The sequence below is a fragment of the Petromyzon marinus genome, unplaced genomic scaffold (genome assembly GCF_048934315.1).
Source record: "Petromyzon marinus isolate PM22_M1 ecotype Great Lakes invasive population unplaced genomic scaffold, UKy_Petmar_22M1.pri1.0 PM_G_Scaffold_7, whole genome shotgun sequence".
NCBI lineage: Eukaryota > Metazoa > Chordata > Hyperoartia > Petromyzontiformes > Petromyzontidae > Petromyzon > Petromyzon marinus.
In genome coordinates this window covers 3,382,662-3,399,420 of record NW_027423024.1, presented here as the reverse complement: position 1 = coordinate 3,399,420, position 16,759 = coordinate 3,382,662, and the positions used below count along the sequence as shown (strand labels likewise).

General features: G+C 52.5%; 1 protein-coding gene across 1 annotated transcript in view; it reads right to left on the bottom strand.

The window, feature by feature from the left end:
- Window positions 1–3,413: 3,413 nt before the first annotated feature.
- Window positions 3,414–16,759, bottom strand: part of LOC142920173 (activin receptor type-2B-like) — a 33,488-nt gene continuing 20,142 nt past the window's right edge. The window contains exons 6-11 of the mRNA XM_076062642.1: window positions 16,265–16,411; window positions 10,482–10,615; window positions 10,131–10,242; window positions 9,869–10,007; window positions 7,024–7,154; window positions 3,414–5,160 (exon numbers count right to left, since the gene is read on the bottom strand). Of these exons, the coding sequence (XP_075918757.1) occupies window positions 4,513–5,160; window positions 7,024–7,154; window positions 9,869–10,007; window positions 10,131–10,242; window positions 10,482–10,615; window positions 16,265–16,411 (1,311 nt within the window). The 3' untranslated portion in view covers window positions 3,414–4,512. The remainder of the gene's footprint in view (window positions 5,161–7,023; window positions 7,155–9,868; window positions 10,008–10,130; window positions 10,243–10,481; window positions 10,616–16,264; window positions 16,412–16,759) is intronic.

Below are 16,759 nucleotides of genomic sequence, written 5' to 3'. Positions count from 1 at the left end.
AGGTGCGGCCGTCAAACCGCGTGCCGCTTCAACAGCTGCGAACCAGGTGGGGGGAGGGGGGGTGGGGGGAGGGGGGCGGCGTTGTTGTCGACTCATTGTTTGAGATTCTGTGGCAACGCATTGACCGCTTGGATTGGTGCAAAGTGTCTGTCTCTCTCTCATCATCACCATCATCATCACTACGGTGGCTAGGAGGTTAACTCTCTCGCCTGGTACACGGGGGGTTGTGGGTTCAATACAGACCATGAGGATGTCTGCTGCTGTACATTTGGAGTTATTTCTCTCTCTCTCATCACTCATCATCACTACGGTGGCTAGGAGATTAACTCTGTCGCTTGGTATATGGAGGTCGTGGGTCAATACAGACCCTGATGATGTCTGCTGCTGTACATTTGGAGTTATTTCTCTCTCTCTCTCTCTCATCACTCATCATCACTACGGTGGCTAGGAGGTTAACTCTCTCGCCTGGTACACGGGGGGTCGTGGGTCAATACAGACCATGAGGATGTCTGCTCCTGTACATTTGGAGTTATTTCTCTCTCTCTCATCATCATCATCACCACTACAGTGGCTACGAGGTTAACTCTCTCGCCTGGTATAGGGGAGGTCGTGGGTCAATACAGACCCTGAGGATGTCTGCTGATGTACATTTGGAGTTATTTCTCTCTCTCATCATCATCATCACCACTACGGTGGCTAGGAGGTTAACTCTCTCGCCTGGTATACGGGAGGTCGTGGGTCAATACAGACCATGAGGATGTTTGCTGCTGTACGTTTGGAGTTATTTCTCTCTCTCATCACTCATCACCACCACCACGGTGGCTAGGAGATTAACTCTCTCGCTTGGTATACGGGAGGTCGTGGGTCAATACAGACCCTGAGGATGTCTGCTGCTGTACATTTTGAGTTATTTCTCTCTCTCATCATCATCATCACCACTACGGTGGCTAGGAGATTACCTCTCTCGCCTGGTACACGGGGGGTCGTGGGTTCAATACAGACCCTGAGGATGTCTGCTGCTGTACATTTGGAGTTATTTCTCTCTCATCACCATCATCACCACCACCACGGTGGCTAGGAGATTATCTCTCTCGCCTGGTATACGGGAGGTCGTGGGTCAATACAGACCATGAGAATGTCTGCTGCTGTACATTTGGAGTTATTTCTCTCTCTCATCATCATCATCACCACGGTGACTTGGAGATTAACTATCTTGTCTGGTAGTACAGGAGGTCGTGGGTTCCATCTCGACCTTGACGATATCTGCTGCTGTACATATGGAGTTTTCGTGGTAGTGTATAGTGTATTTTTACGCGTGCATGGTGTGGTGTACACATAAAACAGCGTATCGTGTAGTGTATAGTGTACACTACGCGATACACTACACCAGTGGCGTCGCTAGGATTGGTGTCACCCAGTGCGGTGACCCATGTTGTCACCCCTCATGGACCTCTGCCCGCACCAGACCATACAGACTCCTGAGATTTTTGTACCGTTACTCGTACATCGTAATTCCCATATATCACTGAATGCAATGGCAATATTAGTGACGTAAACAACGAGCAACATTAAAATTACACCTTTAAATGACAATATCGCTTTTAATTACTACTTCATTCTCAAAAACGTTATCGATATAGGTTCACAAAAACTAAATGGCGCAATATTGTAGCTAAAACACCAGAAAATCTGACAAAATTCAGCGACTATAGAAACACCAGCAGTGACCGAAACCGGCAGCGCGTGCAGACGAAACCACGTGACTTCGAAGCGTCACTGTGATTGGGTAGTAACGACAGCTCTGACCGGGGCGCATTAGGTTAAAAAGTAAATTAGCATAGAGTTTTAGCCTTTGTAGGTGTATTGTACACGTGTAGAGGTGCTAACTACTCACTGTTCGGTAACCTGCATGGCCACTAGGTATCAAAGGGGCAGTGCAGCGTTACCTCGGTGTAGATAACGGTTAGGGTCAGACGAGGTGAAGTGGGTCGTAGCCACGGTTTGGTAAGAACCAATCAGACAGTTCCACGTGTGAATGTGGGATTGGTTACACCTGGCCACAAACGGGTATAAGGGTGAGTTCTCTCCCTACACGAAGACCGAAGCCCGGGCTGAAGATAGCCAGGACCCTGGACCCGGCTTCCCGGCCCTTCTGAGGGCTAAGGCTCGGCGTATCCAGTGGTCAAGACCCGCCAGGCCAGCGGTGGGTCAGATAGCCTCCCTAGGTCCAAGCCGGAGGACTGTAGGATAGCGGTAGACGTGTAAGTCCCGCCAAGACAGGATGCTGTACCTCCTTAGGTTAGCAAGAGACTTGTGTGTAGGTCCCGCTAAGTCCGGACGCTGTACCTTCTTAGGGTATCGGTTGAGGGGACCGTATACCCCTCTGTGTGTGTTAAGGACTGTGTAAGAGAAGACAATAAACAGAGTGTGCCTCGTAAGAAGTTTACTCGTCATTATACAACACAACACACGTGTGGCGATGTCAATGGGCTGTGTACACTTACCTGCAGGGGCAGGCAGGGTCCAGCAGGGGCAGTCGCTATATCCCCAGCCCCAAAGCAGGAGGGGGCTATGGGGTGTCCTGGGATCCCCCAGAGCCCCCTCTGGAACTCTCTGGAAGGTGGGCGGAGTCAGGGGCTGACGCACCGGTGCTGGGTATAAAAGCCGGACCACGGGAAGGGTCCGGGGCCAGTCCAAGACAGAAGCCAGAAGACCGGCTGGCTAGTGCCCTGGGACCCCCTAGCCCCGCTGCCCTTGTAAGGACCGGGACTCTGTGTGGCTCAGTTGTGAGACCCTGGGATACCCCCGGCCCGATGTCTTTGTGAGGGCCGGGTCCGAGTGGGCCAGTGGTCGGAACCCGCACCTTGGCTGGGTCGGGTCGGTGCAGCCTCCTCTAGGGCACCCGTAGCCGGAGGACCCAGAGTTGTAGCCCCGTGACAGGGCAACGCTTGCCCGGAGGCAGTAACTCCCCAGGCAGTGGTTGGAAGGGCCCATCGCCCTGTGTGAGACTGGGACTGTACTGCCGGGTGTTTATGTTGCATAAAAGTGTCGCCTCCAAGATTTGTCTCTGACTTCCATAAAACCCGCTGCGCGTGTAAGCTGGACTTAGCTATAGAACTGCAGGAATATATTTATTTATTAAAATAATAAATTTATACTGAAACACTGAACAGAAATTGTACAGTCATTTTGGTGTCACCTCCTCTGATGGTGTCACCCTGTGCGGTCCGCACCCCCCGCACCCCCCTAGTGACGCCACTGCACTACACTCCTATGCACTACCCTATACACTAACCCATACACAACCCCTGTTGTGGGTGTGTGATCTTGCTGATCCTAAACGGGCTACGATTTGCTAATGCGTCATAGTCATTGGGAGCGTAATGGGGCGGAAGCTTTACAAACGACAAACATTTGAGAGTGATGCCAGTCTTTATTAACACCGGAGGAATCTGAAGAGCTGTAAAGCTCTTGGTGTGTCACAGATGTCCAGTAGGGGGCACGGTGTCAGAACGTTACAACAAAAACAACACAAGACACAAACACGATAGGACTTTAACAGTATAGGAAAGGTTGATGGTCACTCATCCAGCTGTGGATTGACCAGTGAGGCCTAGTGGAGTCTGTTCAGTCAGGCCTAGTAAAGACCCAAACACCTCTATTATGGCTAGTAAAGCCTGTTTAGTAAGGCCTAGTGAAGCCTGTCCAGTCAGGCGTAGTAAAGCCTGTCCAGTCAGGCCTAGTGAAGCCTGTCCAGTCAGGCCAAGTGAAGCCTGTCCAGTCAGGCCTAGTGAAAAAGCCTGTCCAGTCAGGCCAAGTGAAGCCTGTCCAGTCAGACCTAGTGAAAAAGCCTGTCCAGTCAGGCCTAGTGAAGCCTGTCCAGTCAGACCTAGTGAAAAAGCCTGTCCAGTCAGGCCTAGTGAAGCCTGTCCAGTCAGGCCTAGTATAAAAGCCTGCCCAGTCAGGCCTAGTGAAGCCTGTCCAGTCAGGCCTAGTGAAAAGCCTGTCCAGTCAGGCCTAGTGAAGCCTGTCCAGTCAGGCCTAGTGAAAAGCCTGTCCAGTCAGGCCTAGTGAAGCCTGTCCAACCAGGCCTAGCAAAGCCTGTCCAGTCAGGCCTAGTGAAGCCTGTCCAGTCAGGCCTAGTGAAGCCTGTCCAGTCAGGCCAAGTGAAGCCTGTCCAGTCAGGCCTAGTGAAAAAGCCTGTCCAGTCAGGCCTAGTGAAGTCTGTCCAGTCAGGCCTAGTGAAGCCTGTCCAGTCAGGCCTAGTGAAAAGCCTGTCCAGTCAGGCCTAGCAAAGCCTGTCCAGTCAGGCCTAGTGAAAACAGCCTGTCCAGTCAGGCGTAGTAAAGCCTGTCCAGTCAGGCCTAGTGAAGCCTGTCCAGTCAGGCCTAGTGAAAAGCCTGTCCAGTCAGGCCTAGTGAAGCCTGTCCAGCCAGGCCTAGCAAAGCTGATGGTCATTCGTCCAACTCATGGGGTACCCCCCCCACCCCTACCCACCGCGCCCGCCCCGGCCTAGAGGCTCGACTCCTCGATGGGGGCGACAAGGAGGAGGAGTGAAGGGGGTGTCGGGGTGGAGAGACGGACAACGACGCCGGGGTCGGAGCAGAAGGGCCTGGCGGTGCCGGTGGTGGGTGGAGGGGCGGTGACGGTGGCGGTGGTGGTGGTGGGTGGAGGGGTGGTGACGGTGGCGGTGGTGGTGGGTGGAGGGGTGGTGACGATAGTGGTGGTGGTGGCGGTGGGTGGAGGGGCGGTGACGGTGGCGGTGGTGGGTGGAGGGGCAGTGGTGGTGGTGGGTGGAGGGGCGGTGACAATAGTGGTGGTGGTGGCGGTGGGTGGAGGGGCGGTGACGGTGGTGACGGTGGCGGTGGGTGGAGGGGCAGTGACGATAGTGGTGGTGGGTGGAGGGGCGGTGACGGTGGTGGTGGTGGTGGTGGGTGGAGGGGCAGTGACGATAGTGGTGGTGGTGGTGGGTGGAGGGGCGGTGATGATAGTGGTGGTGGTGGTGGGTGGAGCGGCGGCTGTGGTGCCACCGCTGCCACCAGGCAGCCCCGGGTCAGTCCGCAGCTGCGCCAGACGCTCCTCCACGCAGTGCGCCGAGAGGCGAGCCTCCGCGTCCTTGTCCCAGCACTCCTCCATGGTGACACACAGCTGGGACAGTCCCTGGGAGTCACGCACCAACATCGTCACCACCACCGCTACCACCACCACCACCAAGCCACCACCACCACCAAGCCACCACCACCACCAAGCCACCACCACCACCAAGCCACCACCACCAAGCCACCACCACTGCCACCACCACCACCACTGCCACCACCACCACCAAGCCACCACCACCAAGCCACCACCACTGCCACCACCACCGCTACCACCACCACGCCACCACCGCCGATAGCGAAAGATCAAAATCAATCACCGATTGACAGACCGGGAGAGACGATGGTAAATGTGACATCAGTCGTGGTCAATCCACTGCTGGATGAGTGACCATCATCAGAGGTTAAAACGCAACTCCAAATACAGCAGCAGACATCGTCAGGGTCTGGATCGAACCCACGGCCTCCTGTAGACCAGGTGAGGTAGTCAACATCTCATAGCCACCGCTGCACCCTAGGAACATTGACCAGGAGGTGCGACAGAGGAGGCTAAGAGAGAAGGGAGACGACATAGAGGGAGGGAGGAGGGGAGGGAAAGAGTGAGTGAGCGAGTGACTCAGTGAGTGAGTGGGTGAGCGAGCGAGTGACTGAGTGAGTGAGGAAGTGAGTGAGCGAGTGAGTGACTGAGTGACTGAGTGAGTGAGCGAGTGAGTAAGCAAGTGAGTGACTGAGTGAGCGAGTGAGTGACTAGTGAGTGAGTGACTGAGTGAGTGAACGAGTGAGTAGGAGGGTGAGTGAGTGAGTGAGTGACTGAGTGAGTGAGTGGGTGAGTGAGTGACTGAGTGAGTGAGTGAGTAAGCAAGTGAGTGACTCAGTGAGTGAGTGGGTGAGCGAGCGAGTGACTGAGTGAGTGAGGAGGTGAGTGAGCGAGTGAGTGACTGAGTGACTGAGTGAGTGAGCGAGTGAGTAAGCAAGTGAGTGACTGAGTGAGCGAGTGAGTGACTAGTGAGTGAGTGACTGAGTGAGTGAACGAGTGAGTAGGAGGGTGAGTGAGTGACTGAGTGAGTGAGTGGGTGAGTGAGTGACTGAGTGAGTGAGTGAGTAAGCAAGTGAGTGACTGAGTGAGTGAGTGGGTGAGTGAGGGAGTGAGTGGGTGAGGGAGTGAATGAGTGAGCCAGTCAGTGAGTGATTGACTGAGTAAGAGAGTGAGTGAGGGAGTGAATGACAGAGTAAGTGAGTATTGTGAGCGAGTTAGTGAGCGATTTAGTGAGTGAGTGAGTGAGCGAGTTAGTGAGTGAGTGAGCGAGTTAGTGAGTGAGTGAGCCAGTCAGTGAATGAGTGAGTGAGGGAGTGTGTGAGTGAGCCAGTGAGTGAGTAGGAGAGAGAGTGAGGGAGTGAATGAGAGAGTGAGTGAGTGACTGAGTGAGTGGGTGAGTGAGTGACTGAGTGAGCGAGTTAGTGAGTGAGTGAGGGAGTGTGTGAGTGAGCCAGTGAGTGAGTGACTGAGTGAGTGGGTGAGTGAGTGAGTGACTGAGTGAGTGAGCGAGTGAGTGAGCGAGTGAGTGAATGACTGAGTGGGTGAGTGAGTGAGGGAGTGACTGAGTAACTGAGTGAGTGAGTGAGCGAGTAGGTGAGTAAGCAGGTGAGTGAGTGAGCTAGTGAGTGAGTGAGAGACTGAGTGAGTGAGAGAGTGACTGAGTGAGTGACTGAGTGAGTGAGCTAGTGAGTGAGTGAGTGACTGAGTGATTGAGTGACTGAGTGACTGAGTGAGTGACTGACTGAGTGACTGAGTGAGTGACTGAGTGATTGAGTGACTGAGTGACTGAGTGAGTGAGTGAGTGACTGAGTGACTGAGTGAGTGACTGAGTGAGTGAGCTAGTGAGTGAGTGAGTGAGAGACTGAGTGAGTGACTGAGTGAGATGTCGACCGGGTGCTTGAGCCAGGGCTCCTGGATCGCTGGGCGGCCATTGCCGTGCACCACGATGTGCTGGAGCTCATCCAGCGTGGGGCACTCACCCACCTCGTCCTCAAAGGGAGCGCGGTGCTCACCCAGCACGCCTGGCACAACACACACAGACACACACACAGACACACACACAAACACAACACACACAGACACACAACACAGACACAACACACAGACACACACACACAGACACACACACACAGACACACACAGACACACACACAGACAACAACAACCGCCATTCGCCACTAAGTGGCGGTGACGTCACCACGACGCTTGTGCCAGGCCATGTGCACCTTGAGGCCACGTGAAGTATCGAATGCCCGCCAGCAGGAGGTCACGGGGCAGACCCAGGTGCCACGGGTCGACTGACTGAGATGACTGAGATGACTGGCTGATGCACCACCTGTGCCCCCTACTGTGCCAACCTGCTGTGCTTTAGCCACCCGGCGCTCCGCTCGTTGTTGTGAGCGTCGCTCCTCCGCCCTCCGTTGTTGTTGGAGGGCGACTACCTCCAACTGCCGAGTAGTGTCCTTCACGAGCCTCCTCCACAGAGGCCGATCTTGACACCGCTGGTACCAGTCATCGGCAAGTCCACTCAGCTCCACGTACTCCTGTACCACATCACTCCATCTCTTCTGTAGCCCATGCCGCGCCCGTTTAACCCCCTTGATCCGGCCGAACAAAAACTGTTTCGGCATGTGGTGGCTGGGCATGCGGGCTACATGGCCCAGCCAACGCAGCCTTGCCTGCCGTAGGAGCTCACCGATGGGACTTTGTCCAGATCTTTCGAGGATTTGTGAGCTCCTCACACAATCCAGCCTGGTTAAACCCAGGATGGATCGTAGGCAGGCCACCCTAAAAGTTTATAACCGGGGGGTCCACGTTTCGCAAGCGTAGAGAAGGGAGGGAATGACCGTGGCCGAGAAGACCTGGAGATGCGGAGTGAGAGACCAGGTAGCTCCATACAGCGTTACGCAACCGATGAAAAGATATTGCCGCTCGACTGATTCGGAGTGAGACCTCTGCTGTTAAACCGGAGCCGGTCATGAGCACACTGCCCAGGTTTGAGAAACTCTCCACTCTCTCCACAACTGCCCCGTCACCAATTGGGAGTTGTGGGGGTGGATTGACCGATGGTACAAAATACCCAGGCAGGTGCTTAGTTTTGGTGGGGCTGATGGTAAGGTCCTACCTCTTAGTGGCAAGCTCCAGGTTCAGCAGCAGCGCCTCCAACTCCTCCTCTGAGTGAACAACTATCACCAGATCGTCGGCATACGTAACATTGTTGAGCAATAGGGAGCCATCCCTTGACCGCACCCGGGCATCGATCAGCCTCCCATTATATCTGTACCCGATGGAAATTCCACCGGTACAGCTATTGAAGGGCTCATGAACTACGTGGTCAAAATAGATGTTAAATTATGTGGGAGCCAGAGGACATCCCTGTCGCACCCCAAGGTGTACAGCGAATGGCTCCGACTCCCAGCCACGTAGTTTTACCCGGGCCCGCTCATCATCATGAAGGTCCTTAATGATTGTGAGCAGAGGGTCAGGTACTCCAAAAGCACGAAGAACAACCCAGAGCCCAGGCCTACTGATGGTATCATAGGCCTTGACCAGGTCAATAAAGCAGAGATGTAGGTCTTGTTGGAATTCCCTACACCTCTGCTGTAGCAGACAGACGTAAAATATGGCATCAGTGCAGGACCGCCCTTTCCTGAAACCGCATTGGGGCTCCGCAAGCCTCTCCTCAGCGTGCCTGGCAAGGCGATGTCGAATAATCCTTGCCAGGACCTTTCCCGGCACACTGAGGAGTGAGATGCCCCTGTAGTTGTTCCAGTCTGTGTGGTCCGCCTTCTTAAAGAGGGGGACCACCAGAGCATCCTTCCAATCCTGCGGAACCCATCCAGTGGTCCAGACTGTTGTTATGATGTCATGTAGGGCAGTTTGTGCACAAACGCCACCCTCCCTCAGCATTTCGCTTGGGAGATCATCTCTGCCCAGTTCCTTTCCTGGTCTCAGACTCTGGATCGCCTTCAGTACTTCCGCAACAGATGGCACCTCAGCCAGCCACTCACAGGGGGTGACTTCTTCCTCCAATATTTGAGGCACCGCAGCCTCGCCAGGGTCATCCCCACTTTGTCCCATGTTCTTTTCCTGGGTGAGGGATTTCCCCTCCCCTAGGACCTCACAGAAATGCTCAACAAATCTGCAAACCTGTTCCTGGGGGTCAGAGATTGGATCACCGTTCTTTCCCTTAATGATGGTATTACACACACACACAGACACACAGAAACACACACACACAAAGACACACGCACAGACACACGCACAGACACACACACAGACACACGCACACACCACACACACACAGACACACGCACACACCACACACACACAGACACACGCACAGACACACACACACAGACACACACAGAAACACACACACACAGACCCACACACAGACACACGCACAGACACACGCACAGACACATACACACACAGACACAGAAAAAGATACACACACACACCACACACACAGACACACGCACAGACCCACACACAGACACACGCACAGACACACGCACAGACACACGCACAGACACACGCACAGACCGACACACAGACACACGCACAGACCCACACACAGACACACGCACAGACACACCCACACATAGATCCCCCCCACACACATCACGTGGTGTCGGCACCGTGGTATCGGGGTGGGCGGGGTCGGCCAGCACCACGCCCCGGCGGCCTTTGTCTCCCCCGGGGCCACGCTGCCTCCGCCACCGCCACTCACCGCCACCGGCCGTGCAGCGTGTGGCGATCTCCCACAGAACCAGCCCCAGGGCGTAGACGTCGATGCGAAGGAAGGCGTCGCGCCGCAAGCAGACGGCGCCCTCCAGCAGCTCGGGGGCCATGTAGCAGAGAGTGCCGACCTGCAGGGCGCGACGCTCGGGTTTCACGTTCGGCGCGACGCTCTCCGGTCTCTTGGCGGGTAACGAACGGCGGCGGCGTCCGACGCTCGGCGTCTCCGACGAGCAAGCGGCGACGGCGTTTACCCGCGGGATGTCGCCGAGCGGGCGGCCCGGCTGGAGTTTGAGCGCCAGGCCGAAGTCGGCGATGACGGCCGACAGATCGCTCCTCAGCAGCACGTTGTTGCTCTTCAAGTCGCTGTGGGTAGAGATGGACGGGGGGGGGGGGGGGGTGGGGGTATTGGGGTGATATAATAACAAAAAGAGTTTCAAGATTAGATTAGTTTTTAGTTTTCTCTCATCGCGTTCGAGCGGTCGAAGGGTCAGAGAGAGCAGCGTGAGCAGCAAGCGGAGTCTGAACCCAAGGTTGGCAGGGCCCCCCCCCCCCACCCACTCCGCCACCCACGGTGATCCGTGGGTGGCCTGCTACTGACATACCGATGGGCGATGGCCGGCTTGCCTCCATGAACGTGGTGGTGCAGATGGGCGAGGCCGCATGCCAACGTCTCGCCAATGTGGCACAGCTCGGCCCACGACAACGTGGAGCACTTGAGGTGATCGGACAGGGAGCCCTGGGGTGATGAGAGGGGAGCAGCAGCAGTGGTGGTGGTAGTGGTGGTGATAGTAGTGGTAATGGTGGTGGCAGTGGTGGTAGTGGTGATGGCAGTGGTAGTGGTGGTGGCAGTGGTGGTAGTGGTGATGGTGGTGATGGTGGTGATAGTGGTGGTGGTGGTGATAGTAGTGGTAGTGGTGATAGTAGTGGTAGTGGTGGCGGCAGTAGTGGTGATAGTGGTGATGGCGGTGATAGTGGTGGTGGTGGTAGTGGTGGTGGTAGTAGTGGTGGTGGTAGTGGTGGTGGTGGTGATAGTAGTGGTTGTAGTGGTGATAGTAGTGGTAATGGTGGTAGTGGTGATGGTGGTGGTAGTAGTGGTAGTAGTGGTGGTGATGGTGGTGGTAGTGGTGGTGGTAGTAGTAGTAGTGGTTATAGTAGTGGTGGTAGTAGTGGTAGTGGTTATAGTAGTGGTGGTTGCAGTGGTAGTAGTAGTGTAAGTCTTTGGATGAGTAGTCTATGGGTCTCTATGTGAGTAGTCTATGAGTCTCTGTGTGTTGCTCTTTTCCTCGCACTTTCTGTTTATAGGTGGCGTTGTATCGCCACTTTGGAAGGGTCTAGCCAGAGATCAATCGATCTAATTTTTGGTCCGCGTTTTGGGCAACTGAGAAAATGGGAGACGTCTTCTGGCGTTGCTTGGCACAAAGGGCAGCAGCAGTTTGGGACGTTTGGGTCGATTCGATGTTGGTATTCGGCTAGCACGGAGCAGCAGTCACCTGAACGGAGTCGAGCCGGTCTTGTGCGAGTTGCCCGGGTCTGGGGATTATTCATCGTCTGCTATGGGTGGGGGCCAACCCCCTAGCACGACATTGGGGGCTTGTAGGCGTTCAGGCGGTGCACGGTGGTGGCGGTGCACAAGTGGTTCTACATTGATTTGGTGGTGCTATTTGGTGGAAGAGCGTTTAAAATTTATTGCACGTTGGTGGAGCTGAAGTAAAGGAAGGTGGATTTCATTTCCCTAGCAGGTGCAGGGGGGGGCTCTGAGTAGCTTTGTGCAAGGATGCGTTGTCGAGTGGCATGATGCCGGATATTGATCGGTGAGAAGCTTGCAGTGTTCTTGAATCGGAAGAACTTTGGTTTCTTGGTGGAGATGGTCAATGGGCGCCACGAGGTGGCATCCTGTAGCTAGGCGAAGTGCCTGGTTTTTTGAGGTTTGGAGCTTTTGGTAACCTGTAGAGGAGTGGTTTGGGCACCAAATGGGACTGGCGTAATTGATGATGGGACGTCCAATGGCTTTGTGGGTTAGGAGTAAAGTCTCCTTTTGTTGACCCCAAGATGTGCCGGCTAAGGCTCGTAAGATGTTATTTCGTTTGTTAACCTTTGCATGGACGTTTCTGCCGTGTTGAGCGAAGCTAAACATAGTGTCAAAGGTTACACCTAGAATTTTGGGGGTTTTTGCTAGTGGGAGGCGTTGGTTGTAGCAACCCGCCGGGGTGGTGTGCTTGGTGGTGGTTGCGATGATGCTTATGAAAATATTTTCAGAGTTATGTGCGGATGTGTGGATATGGTTGATGTTGTCGGCGAATAATGCTTCTGATTCTGAAGTAAAAAGTGGCCAGTTGGTTTTTTTAAAAGTTGTAATACAAGCGATGTTCAGGAGTTTGTGAAGGCTTGGCGGCATTGAGGGTCAACACAATTGGTAGGTAGAAGGATCCAAGGGCCCTAAAGACTTACCAGCCGATTGACGACAGGAGGTTTCCTGATGCTATTGAGATATCTGGTGAGGATGAAGGGCCAGATAATGGAACTCTGGTTTGATTTTCACCGAGTACCCCATAGGGGGAGCCGTTCAAGATATTTTACCCTTTTATCTGGCAACAAACCTGACACATTTTTGACAAGGAGTCACGTTTGCTTTGACCACAATACCTGCGGTCAGAATGCAAACAAAAAACACAGAACTCTGATAATGTATTGGCACTGTACTTGAAATTGATTGGTCCACACCCGAGACAGTTTTCCTTAGAGCCCTCGTCTAACATGGGTGTTGGACCGCAGGTATTGTGGTCAATGCAAACATGACTCCTTGTAAAAAAAAGGTGTCAGTTTGTTGCCAGATATAAGGGTAAAAACCAATTATCATATTTTGCTACTGGCAAAGGAGGTTCCAATGGTGTAAATTGAGTCGTTGTTTGGTAAAAGTCGATTTATCTTGAACTGATAGTTACGAGGGCAAGAACTGGTCGGTTGGGGTGTAGACGTTGATCACAGTGAGTGGGCCGAGATGGGATTTGATACGGACGCTTAAGACTTCTGTGGTGATATCGGAAGGAGGCATTGGGATTTTAATTTCTTCAAATTGAATGCTGTTATGGTCGGTCTCGACGGAGGAAAGTGAAATTTTGAAATTTGGGCGGTCTCTGGGAATCAATCCGCCATCTTCAAGCCTGGGTCCTCGGTCTCCGGTCTTCGCGCGCGTGGACCAGGCAGCGTGTTCGCTGTCCTGGTCCGACTCAGTAATTATCCCGTCCAGCGTGTAGATCAGGGGTCGGGAACCTTTTTGACTAAGAGAGCCATGACAGCAAAAAATTTGGAAATTTATTTCAGTGAGAGCCACATAATATATTTTAAAAGTGAATTCAACTAAATGTCAGTATAATAAGCCTCTGAATTTATTCTTTTAAATAATGTTGTTATAACACTCACCATTAATGCGACTTCTGGTGCTGCATGGATTTGCTGATGTCTTTGTAGTCGGGTTGGTACTTGGTGAGGTTAAGCTTCATGCAAGCGTTGAGGCTTTCATCCGTTAAACGTGATCGTAGGTTGGACTTGATGTTTTTAAGATGTGAGAATGACTGCTCACATGCATACGTAGATCCAAACATGGTCAATACAGCAATACTCACACGCTGCAGTGTGTGGTATGTGACAGGAAGCGCGTTCCAAGTTTTGAGAATCAGCTGGTCTTCGGGTTGGAGTTTTTTCATTTCTGTCCACATGTGCTTGCTCGCCAACTCCGCTTTCTGTCGTGTGATTCTTTCCAAATCTTCATTCAGTGACTTGAACTTATTCACCCACATGTCTGAGGCCTTCAGGTCAGCCACTTCTGCTTCAAAATCTCTGACGGAGACACCAGGGATGTAATTCAGGTCGGCTGTGTTCAGTGAACACTCGTTTGGATGGGTGATGAACTTAAAAAGACGAGTGTGCTCACGAAATTCTCCAAAGCGTGCTTTGAAGGACTGTAGGAGACTGGATGTGCAGCCAGCTAGCTGGTGGAGATCAAGGTTTTGAATGGGCTCACTTGCTGTGCATGCATCTTTAAATTGGCTCAGTTTTTCAAAATGTAGTAAACGACCTGTTTCAAGATCCGTGATGAAAAGCTCCAGCTTGTTTTCAAAAGCAAATACAGCTTGTTGAAGGGATAACACTGTATTTCCAATGCCTTGCATTTTCACGTTGAGCTGGTTCAGATGTTCAGTCAGATCTACGAGATAGTAAAACTTGAGGAGCCACTCGGTGTCGGCTAGCTCAGGATGCCCGACGCCTTTCATTTCAAGGAAAGTCCGGATTTCGTTCAGGCAAGCCGCAAAACGGCTAAGCACCTTCCCTCTTGACAACCAACGCACATTGCTGTGCAAAAGCAGACCAGGATAGTTATTTACAACTTCATCCAGCAGTGTTTTAAACTGGCGATCATTTAAGGCTCGGGCAACAATAAAGTTGATCACACGAATGACCAGCGACATCACTTCGCCAAACTGCCTGTCACACATCTGAGCACAAAGTGCCTCCTGGTGTATAATGCAATGGAAACTTAGGATGGGTCTATTTTCATGTTCACGGAGAAGCGCCACAAATCCTTTGTTTTTCCCCACCATACACGGAGAACCATCAGTACACACTGAGAGAAGTTCATCCATAGGTAGACTTTTTTCTTGAGCAAACTCCATGAAAGACTTGAATAAATCCTCACCTCTTGTGGACCCTTTTAATGGCAGAACAGCAAGACTTTCTTCGCGCAGTGTGTCACCAACAGCATATCTTGCAATCACGCTGAACTGCGACAAATGGCTCACGTCTGTTGACTCATCCAAAGCCAGAGAAAAGAACGGCGCTGCATTTATGTCCTTCACTTGCGTTTCCTCCACTTTGTTTGCCATCACGATGGTACGATCATGAACAGTTCTTGCCGACAGAGGCATGTCTTGTATCCGTTTGATTATCTTGTCTTTGTTCGGAAGATCATCAAAAAGTTCATTGGCTACATCCAGCATGAACGTTTTAGCATACTCGCCATCTGTGAATGGTTTTCCGTTCCTCACTATTGCTAAAGAACCAGCAAAGCTAGCCGAATTATAGTCACCTTGCCGGGTCCATACGCGGAGTTGCTGCTGGCTAGCTTGCACCCTGCTCAGAAGCTCTTGGCACGCTTTCTTTCTGCTGTCTCCCGCAGGGTATTTTGATGCAAAGGTAGCGTGGCGCGTGTCGAAGTGCCGCTTTACATTCGACCGTTTCAACGATGTAATTTTGTCATTGCAAATTAGACACACCGCAGAACCCGCTCTCTCCACAAAGGCGAATTCTTCGGTCCATTCGTCCTGAAATGTACGATACTCGTCGTCTTTTTTTCTTTTCGCCATCTTCTTCGTCGAAGGGTTAGCTTTGAACTAATGACCGAGCAGACGCAGTCTCAGACTGATTCAAAAGGGGGCGTTTACCTGTTTTACCCAGCAACGGCAAACGTAGGCCAGTATCATCCAATTAAAATAATGGACAATTGCTCCTGCAGCCCTGAACAGGACATGCGCAGTGAAAAATCGATGGATGGATTAAAACAAGTGAGAATATTTTGTTTTATCTGCGAGCCATATGCAATCATCAAAAGAGCCACATCTGGCTCGCGAGCCATAGGTTCTCGACCCCTGGTGTAGATAGTCAGCCGTGGTGGTCACCACCCTAAGTATATATTCAGCCATGGTGGTCACCACCCTAAGTATATAGTCATCTGTGGTGATCACCATCCTAAGTATATAGTCAGCTGTGGTGGTCACCATCCTAAGTATATAGTCAGCTGTGGTGGTCACCATCCTAAGTATATAGTCATCTGTGGTGATCACCATCCTAAGTATATAGTCATCTGTGGTGATCACCATCCTAAGTATATAGTCATCTGTGGTGGTCACCATCCTAAGTATATAGTCATCTGTGGTGATCACCACCCTAAGTATATAGTCATCTGTGGTGGTCACCATCCTAAGTATATAGTCATCCGTGGTGGTCACCACCCTAAGTATATAGTCATATGTGGTGGTCACCATCCTAAGTATATAGTCATCTGTGGTGGTCACCATCCTAAGTATATAGTCAGCTGTGGTGGTCACCATCCTAAGTATATAGTCAGCTGTGGTGGTCACCACCCTAAGTATATAGTCAGCTGTGGTGGTCACCATCCTAAGTATATAGTCATCTGTGGTGGTCACCATCCTAAGTCATTATCCTGTGAATGTTAACCTGTGGTAATAAACATGTTGCCTCCAAGATCAAGTGTGCACCTCGGTTAAACGCACTACATGTGTGTTTTTGTGCGTGTGTGTTTGTGTGAGTAGTCTATGAGTCTCTACGTGAGTAGTCTATGAGTCTCTGCATGGTGAGTGAGTCTATGAACCCGCTCGTGGAAGGCGGTGATGATCCACAGCTCGGCTTCGGCGTTCCCTTCCCGCCTCTCCGCGCCGATGAACTCCAGCAGGTTGCGGTGACTCAGGCCGGGCGTGCCGAAAATATCCACCTCGTTCTGCCACAGCCGTTGGTTCTGCTGAGCGTCTCGGACGAAGACAATGCCGATGACGACGGCGGGGAGAAGAGGAGGAGGGAGCAAACGCGTGAAGTTACCCAGTCCGAGGTCACGTCCAGAGGCGCAGAAGTCTCGCGGGGGGAAGCAGAAATGCACGCGGAGACGTGGGGTGACACACGTGGCGAGATCCGCAGACACACGCAGACACACGGGAGACACGCGGAGAAATGGAGACATATGGAGACGCATGGAAACACACGCAGACACACGCAGTGCGTTTCTGTGGGTCTCTGGGTTTCTGTGAATCTCTGAGTATGGGTCTCTGTGGGTCTCTATGGGTCACTGTGGGTCTCTAAGGGTCGTCTCTGT